The sequence below is a fragment of the Fukomys damarensis genome, unplaced genomic scaffold (genome assembly GCF_012274545.1).
Source record: "Fukomys damarensis isolate Sample0158 unplaced genomic scaffold, DMR_v1.0_HiC HiC_scaffold_39, whole genome shotgun sequence".
Classification (NCBI taxonomy): domain Eukaryota; kingdom Metazoa; phylum Chordata; class Mammalia; order Rodentia; family Bathyergidae; genus Fukomys; species Fukomys damarensis.
In genome coordinates, this window is record NW_022900951.1 from 106,308,149 (window position 1) to 106,318,217 (window position 10,069).

Consider the following 10,069-nt stretch of genomic DNA (forward strand, 5'->3'; position numbering starts at 1 on the left):
CTTGAGAGAAATCCAGGGAAGCAAAAGTTCAGACTGTGAGGCAGGGAACATGCACATGGATGAGAAAAACCAGACTTGGTAGTAGCTGTAGTTTGCTTGCAGTTGGATAGGCACAGCACTTTACCCACCTGCCCCCTTTATTGTTTCTGTTTTTTGGCTTTTGTTTTTGGTACCGGGAATTGAACTCGGGTCCTCACGCTTGCAAAGCAGGCCACCGAACCACTGAGCTAAATCCCTGGCCCCTGCCCCCTTTAAAAGAGAAGAGAATTTAATTTAGAAGAATCAGATTTTATTGCATGTGAATATTAAGAAGTCTCCTACATGGCTGAAAATATTCACAGAGAAATTGATCATTCGCATTCATATGCTCAGAAAGTCTGCTGAATAAAAAATGCTCCTTTACCCATCCCACCCTCTGCCAGGGATGGAGAAATGCTGTCTGTCGAGTCCAGCGTGGGCCTTCAATCTTCGTGAATGTTGAAAAGTTTGGCCAATTCATTGAGGTCTTCATGCTGCTCCCCATCCTTAATGATCTGAGGGAGAGGGACATAGGTCTCTACTTTGCTCCATGTGTGCCCAGGCCTGGCCCACCTGATGGGGCCGCCCAGGCCAGTTCTCCCTGAGCACTGGGAGAGAGGCGTGGGAGCAGCTTTCTACTAATTCCAGTGAGCACACCGCCAGCAGTCTGTCTCTGGGCCATCCCTCTAAGTCCAGGTACAAAAGAAGTGCTCTGAGCCAAGGCTGTACCTCTGTTCTACGACGTGACCACAGTGGACCAGGCAACCCAGGCACCTGACAAAGCCACCCCCCACTTCCCATCTTCCCCCAAGAGCTCTGACAGGCACCTACCTTCCTCGCTATTGGCATTCTGTTAAAGATGTTCCACAGCACGATTCCCACCACCACTTTGCCCCTGAGGTAGAAGATGACGCCTTTGCCGTAGTCCTCCCCTTCGCCGGGGGCCTGGGGGACTGTAGAGGTGCCAGGAGGAATGGAGATTTCGGAGGCCTCTGACTCTGTCTCACTCTCTGAGCGGATACTGGTCCCTGTGGCCAAGCCCACAAACACACATGAAAACTCCAAATTTCAGTTATTATGAGCCTGGGGAACTCTAGGGCACAAGTGTCTTTAAGACCTGCTTCAAGCTGCTTTTAGACGGTTTGGTTTTATATGCTCCTCAGTGTGCTCTGGGCTTCTCCACCCTTTCCCTACCACATACTGTAGCTCATGGCCAAGGTCCCAGACAGAGCAGAGCTTGACCATTCCCATCACAACAGAAAGTTGTGTTGGACAGAGCTTCTAGAGGGACACTTTCACTAAAGCAGAAGGCACATCCATAAGGAAAACCTTGCTGGAGGAATTTCTTCCTATGGAAGAAGAGACAGGAGGGAATAGTAGCCCACAAAGGGGCCACTTTGTTCTTTGAGACCCACGGGACTCCAGATAATATTTCCCAGTGGACAGAACAGTGAGCCGTAGTTGAAAAGGACCTGGGTCTGTCCCCTGCATCCACTTACCAGGAGAGATGGGAATTAAGGAATAAGGAATACACTTGAATGACTCGGGAAAAGGGCCTACAGATCCATAAAATGCCTTAGTTTCTCCTTAAATAGCAACTTATTCTTGAAACACCTCTGGCAAAAAGACACAGGCTAAGTAACTTGAGCCAAGGTCACGGGACAAGGCTGAGGGGTTAACAGAGACCTGTGAGTAGGAGGGCAGTCCATTCCAGGAGAGCTGCCTGCTGTCCAAAGCAGGCCCTGGGATCTGACAACTGGAATTAGAAGCAGCTCAAACACGACTCAGCCCAGTGCTGCAATGCCCAGGGCCCATGGAAAAGAGCTGGTCCTAAGCTAAGGTCCCTGGGCCTAGTTCTTGGTATCAGCATGAAAAAGGAAATTGAAAAAGAAAACCAAAAACAAAACCTAAAAAGTTCAGGTTTACTTCATCACCTAGCTCTGCCCAGCCCCTAGGGACAAACTAAAGAACAGAGTCGTCGCGCTGGCACTGCCCTGTGTCTAGCACACCCACCCACAATAACTGAGTCTGTGCTCTGACCAGGACAACGATCTTGCCAGAGCCCAGGTCACTGAAGGGTGAGGACTTTGGCTTTGGTTTCTTTTAGCATAACACAAAGAGAGGCTTTCACAACCAGCTCCCTGTGGCCAATACAGAATGGCCTGCTCAGGAGACCTTGGACCACTGCTTCTCAACATTCCTCCGAGAAAAGCGGTTGGGCTTCCTTACCTGACTGCTCTGTGGCAGATTTGGGGTTGTCTTGTGCTGTTGCTTTTGCAAAAATGCCAACTGTGGGCAAACTACTGTCCACAAGGCCAATAGCTTCATAGCCAACATCGGGACCCAAATCACTCCTATGGAAGGAGAAGAGGGTGTGCTGTCAAGAGACTATAAGGGATGAGGTGGCTACACACATTTTCCACGACAGGGCACTCGTGCTGCCAAAGAACTAGGATGTGGAACAGGAAAAATGACAAACTGTTCAAATGCCACTAGGACATCTGGGCCCAAATGTGAGAAAGCAGGATTATCCCAAGCAGCCTTTATTTTTCCTCGAGAAGTTGCTCCACATATCACATATCTATACAGTAATCTAAATGTCCTGAAGTTTATTCACACTTTTATCCCATGCCACATTTGGGGAGAGATGGCTTTCCTGCTTTTGCTATTCCCCTTTCTTTAACTCACGCCTAAGATGGTCTGTGTGGCTCCCCCCCCCCACCCCCATACCAGGGATTGAACTCGGGACCTTGAGCTTGCCAGACAGGCAGGGCATCACTGAGCTACATCCCCAGCCCAGTGGCTCCAGGCGGTATTTCATTTTTAAGGAATTTGAGATGCTTTATGGGTTCACTAATCTACAGTATTTTACATACTTAGCCTTCCTTTTTCAAGACTAGAATGCTTTCCACTAAGAGGTACCTTCATTCACTTGGTCACTTTATTTTAATTATTCTTCTTGGAAACTTCCCTATCATCACCACTCTTTTTTGATTGTTTTCTTGTGACAGAGTCTTGTAATGCAGCTGGCTTCACACCTGTGACCTTCCTGCTTCAGCCTCTCAAGTGCTGTACAGGAGTGCACCACAATGCCTGGCATATACCTTTCTTAATATGCTAGGAACTTGGAGAATGAGTTCTAGGTCAGTCTCAACTACATAGTGAGACCCTGTCTCAAAAAAACCCAAAATAAGTAAGTAAGTAAGTAAATAAATAAATAAATAAATAGATAGATAAAAGGTATCAAAGAGAGCAAGGCCAGGGCAACCCTTGAATTTGAATCACTTAAGGGTTACACTTGAGTGGGCTGTCTTTTTTTCTAATATGCTGGACTCATTAGGGTTACCAGTAAAGAATAAAGTAAAACATACTACTGCCTACTCATAACAGTCCATTTCTTTTAACAGTCCATTTTGATATCACCTTCTATAGCTCAACTCTGAGCTCTTTTTCCAAAACTGCTGGTGCCATCTCCATCCATTTACCTCATCTAACTTATGCCAAACAGGATACTTTTACCAAGTTGCCACCATTGCATAGATATGGATACAAGATGGAATTTTTCCCATCTGTACACAGCTAACTGGCCCACCAGGTGACCAAACCACAACTCTGTGTCATGATCCTAACAACTGCGTTTGAACCATTTGTGTTCCTGAGGCGCAGAACTCTTACCAGAACATGGACTGATGCCAATAGGGCTTAGCAGCTCCGGTCATATTTTCTCCGGCCAACCTTCCACTCACAACAGCATGATCATGATGCTCTACGCGCCTCCTACCCAGTTTTATATCATAGAAGCACGCAGCATCACCTGCCTTAGGGAAAAAAAAAGATACAACATGAATGCATGATTTTTTTTTCAAAAAGCAAATTAAAGACGATATAAATTTGAGGGCTCAAAGAACCCTTGCAATACTAATTATTGTTTTCTACCTAAAGTTTATGTTTTCTTTTGTGTTTTGTACCGGGGATCGAACTCCAGCCCTTGTGCTTGCAAGGCAGGCGGCATCTACCTAAAGTTTAGAATCATACCTAAACTATTAAAAACATTTGAGATTCCATGTAAAACAAAACTACTCTATGCCTCCACAAAGCTAACCTAAATCTCTTGTGTTTCCATTTATATACTGTTTCTCTGCATTTCTATCCTTAGCAAACAGGCTATTTGATAACCATGATTTTCTATACGTGGAAAGCAGCTTTTAGGTGTGACTGCCTCTCACCTGACAATACTAAAGTTTTTTTTCCATCATTCCATATTCACTCACTCATTCATTCAACAAATATTTATAGAGTACTTACTATGTATAAAAAGCATTATGCTGTCTGGGTTGCCGAGATGAAGCTGACATGCTAGGGGCGAAGGAGACCAGCTTCACGAAGGATGTGGCATTTAAGCTCTCTAACCTTTTACCATCTTTATGGCTACTCAGATTCCCTCAAAGCAACCTAGAAATCTAACAAGTGAGCAGTGACAAAGTAAATTAGGAAATTTACTTAATGAAATATTAGGTAGTCATTAAATTGTTTACTGAGTTTGAAGCAACATGGAAAATGCTTACATTTATAGTGTTAAGTGAAAAAGAGCAGAATACAAATGTTTATATATAGCATGCTTACCACAACCAGGTAAAACAAAGAAAAAACTTATGTACAAGAAAACAAAGGGAAGGAAATACTCTGACACACTTGTGGTTGCTGCAGGTGACTGTCTCCCTGTCTCCTTCTTGTCTGTGTCTCCTACATTGAGCATATATTATTTTTGTAATAGGTTTAAAAATCCGGTACATTTTACCTTTAAAAAAAGAAAGCAATTTTTGAAGGTGAAAACAAATCCCTCCAAGTCTCCTGTCTTCAGTTGCAAAGTCTACAATATACTTACAAAATCTAGTAATGGAGAAAATACCTCATGGTTCCTACATACTATAGCTTTGTTTGCATCATAACAGGTTTTTAGAAACAGCTAAAAATAGTTCTTGAGGAAAATGAAAAGAGTTTATTTTTGAGACAGGCTTTCACTATGTAGTTCAGGCTGGCCTCAAACTTGCAGTGATCCACCTGCCTCAGCCTCCAGAGTGCTGGGGATCACAGGCCTGCACCACCTCGTGCAGTGGGAAGAAACTTACTTCTGGCAAACAGATTTTAAGTTCCACTTCTTTCTTTTTTGTTTGTTTGTTTGTTTGGTTTTTTAAAACTGCTTTGTCCTCCATTCCCTGGACTAACGCACTCTGGGCTGTGGGAATAGTGGATCTGCTGGAAAGCAGTGCATGTGCCTGCCAGGGCTTATGCCATGGCTACTGCCCACCAGCAGAACTCGAAACTCTCTTCTCCTTCTGTAGGCACACACACTGTTCTTCTCATCTTCCGAGAGCTTGCAGATGACGCCATACTTGATCTTCCAAACCAAGCAGTTCATAAGTTTCTGTTCTCTCCTCTGGACCTCTAGAGACTTTGACCCTATTTGGTTAAGCTGTCAATGAGCTGTAGCACTCCACCTAGCAGACCTTCTCACAGGCTGGGGACAATGACTCACACCTCGTCACACTGTAGGACACTTACCACCCAGATGTTAGAGCGTGCTTGTAGTTCTGCGTTTACCCGGAAGCCCCCAAAATCGGAGTCTATTTCCAGTCCTCCAGTCTTGGCCAACTCAACATTGGGCTCCAAGCCCACAGCTGCCACTATGTGGTCAGTTTCTACCTGATGCAAAAAAGAAATTTAGTCCGTCACCACAGCTCTCACTTCTCCTACTGACTGCACATCAGGCCACAAAGAACTGGGGCTTTAACAATATCATGTGGCTGGGTGTAATCCCAGCATTCAGGGGGCTGAGGCAGGAGGATCTTGGCAAGTTTGACACCAAAGTGGGATACATAGTGAGTTCAAGGTCAGTGTGAACTACATAGTTAGATCCTGTTTCAAAAAAAATCATGGCTTAACTCACCTCTGGTAAATAGATTTTAAGTTCCATTTCCTTCTCTTTTTTTTTTGTTTTTTTGAGACAGGGTCTCACTATGTAGTTCAGGCTGACCTGGAACGCACTACATAGCCAAGGCTGGCCTCAAATTTGTGTCAATCCTCCTGCCTCATCCTCTTGAGTGCCAGGAATACAAGCATGTGCCACCACCCCCAGCTTAAATTCCATTTCACAAGCCAAATCCCAATCACAAACACATACCCAACATCACCTAAACAGAAATCTGCTACCCTAGTAAGGACACAAAAATCTATGATACAGATAGGAAGGAACCAAAAGTAAGGTCCACAGGAGCTGCTCTGGCTCTCATCATCCCGTTTTGTTTGTTTGTTTATTTTTGGTACCGGAGATTGAACTCGGGACCTTGTACTTGCAAGGCAGGTGGTGGAACCAATGAGCTAAATCCCCGGCCCTCATCATCCTGTTTTAAGGGAGGGACAGTTAATTCAGATTATTATGACAAGTTAATGGTGGCTGCCAAGGAAACTGTATCTGTTGGTGTCAAATGAAGGAGTACGATGAGGGAAGGGCTGGAAGGCCTTCTGGCAATCTGTCCTCCCCTCCTTACCTTCCTGCCATCTTTTAGCTTGATGAGCAACTTGCCGCCACTGACTCCAACTGACTGCACAATTGCACTGGGCATCACCTTTACCCCCTCTGTAAAGGCAAACAAGACCCGAAGTGAGGCCTGTGACCTTCCTGAGAAGTAGGGCAAACGACCCGAGGCCTCTCCCTGGGTCTAACCCCACCACCACCAGCATGCAGGCAGCCTTGCAGGACTGTGAGAATGTATAGACACGGCCCATCTTTAGCATTTCTGGGAATCCGGTACCTCAGATTCAGAATGCCTGGATGAATTTGGCTGACCGGGGAATGGCGAAACAGTTCATCTCCCAGGTGACAGGGCTTATGTCAAGGGGGTCTCCAAAAAGCTAACTTGACCCTTGGTCACCCCCAAAGGAATCAGAGTGGCAGCACATGGAGAGTCTCTCTACCTCGTCTGACTTTTTCCATAGTCCAGTTGCTGAGGTACTCAGGGAGGATCTTCCCCATGTTTCCTTTCTCAGGGAAGAGCTGGATCACTTCTATGCCCAAGGTTCGAGCTGGCAAGAAGAAAGGCAGCAATAAGAGCAGGAAGCTAAAGCTAATCCCAGGAGGCCAGGAAGGGAAGTAAGGCTACCAATCAGGCAGGGCCCCCACCTGTGGAGTACTGGGGCATGAGGATCTTGCTTCATTTAGAAGGCAAAGACAGCAGGCGCCAGAACTGCTGTCCCGGATTAAGCTACCAACTGTGAACTCAGTGCCCTTCTGCCCATGCAGTCACCTGAGGCTTACACAAGTACTCTGCAACTTCCAAATCAGAAGCACCCTCCTGAGAAGATGCCCTGAGTTCACATAGCTGAGAAATCACATTAAGAAAAACAGTTGCCATGAGACATTCAGACTGAATCTCACAGACCTTTTGAGATGGGAGCCATCATGCACCTGAAGGAAGTTTTGGGATTTTTCATAGGGCAGCAGTTCAGTAGTCTGCATTACCCTTCTCATTTTAGTAACTCACTCCCCTTAATATCTGACTTCTAAAGAGCCCTGGCATAGCAACTAGGGGAAAGGAAAGAAAGCACTGCTTTTTAAGTTGCTCAGATGACAGCTCCCAGCCGCTGAGGGGTCCTCATCAGGACTAACCTCACTGCTTAGCTTCATATTCTACAGACCTTTTTTATTGTGGAGTTGGGGATCAAACCAAGCGCTGCCACTGAGCTACACCCTGCACTCTATAAACCTTAATCCAACTCTTTCTACTCCTTTTAGCAAATACATCTCCAAAATTTATGACAGTGCACCAGACACATGTGATGGGTGAAGAGAAAGAAAATCGGGGTCACCCCCTCATACTCACCCTTTCTGCCAAGAGCACAGGCCAGTTCGCTACCGAGGAAGCCCCCACCGATAACTGTAATCGACTTGACTTCCCGTGAGATCTTCTCCAAGGCTTGAAAGTCTCCAATCTGCAGGATCACACCAGTTCAACCCACATAGGATAATAACCCTAGGAAATATTTTCCTCCAGATCTTCCACAACAGTAATTTGCACATAAAATGTCCCTGTGAGTGGCTCAGTTACAGCCTCTATGTTATTAATGTGGATTTCTTTCTCCATTATCACATTCTTTCTAGTTAGTAGTGGTCCTTAACTGCTGGAGTTTGTCCTTCTCCAGGAGGACATCTGGCAGTCTCTGGAGACATTTTTGGTTGTCAGGACAGGAAATGCTCTGAGCATTTAGTGGACAGAGGCCAGAGATGCTGCCAACATCCTACCATGCATAGGACAACTCCCTATACAACTATCCAGACCAACACGTCAACAGCGCTAAGGCTGACAAACCTTATTCTACCAAGAACTTAAACTGGAAAATTATAGCAGTTTTTATAAGCAAAGCACAGTGTTAAGAAGCAAGCCACTCCCCTCCCTTTTTATTGTGGTATTCTTGACCTTTCTCCCTACTCTCAACACACCACTTGCAAAGAAAAATGCCAAGAGGCTATAAGGAGCTCCAATGAATGAAATACATAACCATGAAACTATAGCAAGCAATATAATCACCAACTGTATTTTTCTTCTAGGAGCTTAACACCCTTGAGTGAGGTATTTGAGGGTCAGAGAGAGGAAGTGACTTGCTCAAGGCCAGATAACAAGCCTGGAGAAGAGCCATACATAGAACTTGGATCTCCCAATTCCTGGGTGAGCACTTCGGGACCACAAGGTTGTTTTAACTCTTCACAGTAACACAATGAAAACACTAAGCAATTACCTTCCTGAAAAGTGTCGTTCTGCTCTTCACCTCTGCTCCGGCCCTTTCGATGGCAGACAGATTTCTTGGAGTGCCTCCTGGAAGTTAAGAGAAGGAAGCCCTTCAGCCTGGCAGCAGGCAGGAACCAACCCAAACAAGCGCCCCAGGTGGGGCCCTCCTGCTGGAACCTGTGCTGTTACTGTAACTACCAGAAGGCAAGATGGCTTTGTGTCCCTTCAACTGGCTCTCACAGCAGGATTCTGATCAATTTCCTTGGAGAAGCAGATCTGGGTCTCTTTTTTTCTAGGGAAGGTCCCTCCCCATGGCTGGCCAAAAGGGCTTGCTTTATGTGTCCACATTTTCTTCTAGTTTCTCATGAGGATTCACCAGCTACCATGGCAACACTATCTCGCCAGCTGCTTTAGCCTCTTCTGATTTCTCATGGAAACTGGCAGTGAAGCCAGAAGCCTATATCACTTTCAGGGCACAGGGAGAGCACTAAGCAGGAAGATAAAAATGGGCCCCTCCTTGATGCTTTTACCAGAAGGGACAGCAAGGATAATTCAGACGGGCTGATGATCCAAGGCACCTGGCCTTAGCTGGGTTGTACAACAAGAGAAGACAATCATTTCAGAGACTCTGGGTTTCGGTTTTCTTAAGATAAAGTAGTAACGCCTTCTTCGGAGAAGGCTGGACTTTAAAACTTGCATGAGCCACTGAAGTAGGGAAGTCAGGCATCTCCAGAAATACTACCTGTTGCAATCAAGCACTTTTCATAGGTGATCTGAGAGCCATCATTAAGTTTCACCATGTTGCCTCTTACATCCAGCTGTACTACCTGGAGCAATTACAAAGAGACAGACACACACACACACACACACACACACACACACGAAATTAGCTCTGAAAAGAATTTCACTGAGACCTAACTCATATAACATAAAATTCACCACTTTAAAGTACACAATTCAGTGGTTTTTACTACATTCACATCATGTTCTAATTCCAGAATATTTCTACCCTCCCTCCAACCCTTAGCTGTTGGCCCAATGAAAAAAATTAATTATTCTTTTTTTTGGTAGCGGTGATCAAACTCAGGACCTTGCGCTTGTGAGGCAGGCGGCAGCACCACTGAGCTAAATCCCCAGCCCAAGAATGACTTATTCTTAACAAACCATCTCGCTGGGCATGGTGGTGCATGTCTATAATTCCAGGCTGAGGTAGGATTGCAGTGAGTTCAAGGCCAGCCTAGGCTACATAGTGAGTTTGACCAGCCTAA

General features: G+C 45.5%; 1 protein-coding gene across 2 annotated transcripts in view; it reads right to left on the reverse strand.

The window, feature by feature from the left end:
• Positions 1 to 272: 272 nt before the first annotated feature.
• The window catches only part of Aifm1 (apoptosis inducing factor mitochondria associated 1), a 31,264-nt gene continuing 21,467 nt past the window's right edge, over positions 273 to 10,069 (reverse strand). For both annotated transcript variants that reach the window (XM_010608000.3, XM_010607999.3), the window contains exons 7-16: positions 9,544 to 9,628; positions 8,812 to 8,888; positions 7,899 to 8,007; positions 6,994 to 7,101; positions 6,567 to 6,655; positions 5,581 to 5,721; positions 3,694 to 3,836; positions 2,248 to 2,372; positions 850 to 1,046; positions 273 to 533 (exon numbers count right to left, since the gene is read on the reverse strand). In XM_010608000.3, coding sequence (XP_010606302.1) covers positions 462 to 533; positions 850 to 1,046; positions 2,248 to 2,372; positions 3,694 to 3,836; positions 5,581 to 5,721; positions 6,567 to 6,655; positions 6,994 to 7,101; positions 7,899 to 8,007; positions 8,812 to 8,888; positions 9,544 to 9,628 — 1,146 coding nt within the window. In that variant the 3' untranslated portion in view covers positions 273 to 461. The remainder of the gene's footprint in view (positions 534 to 849; positions 1,047 to 2,247; positions 2,373 to 3,693; positions 3,837 to 5,580; positions 5,722 to 6,566; positions 6,656 to 6,993; positions 7,102 to 7,898; positions 8,008 to 8,811; positions 8,889 to 9,543; positions 9,629 to 10,069) is intronic.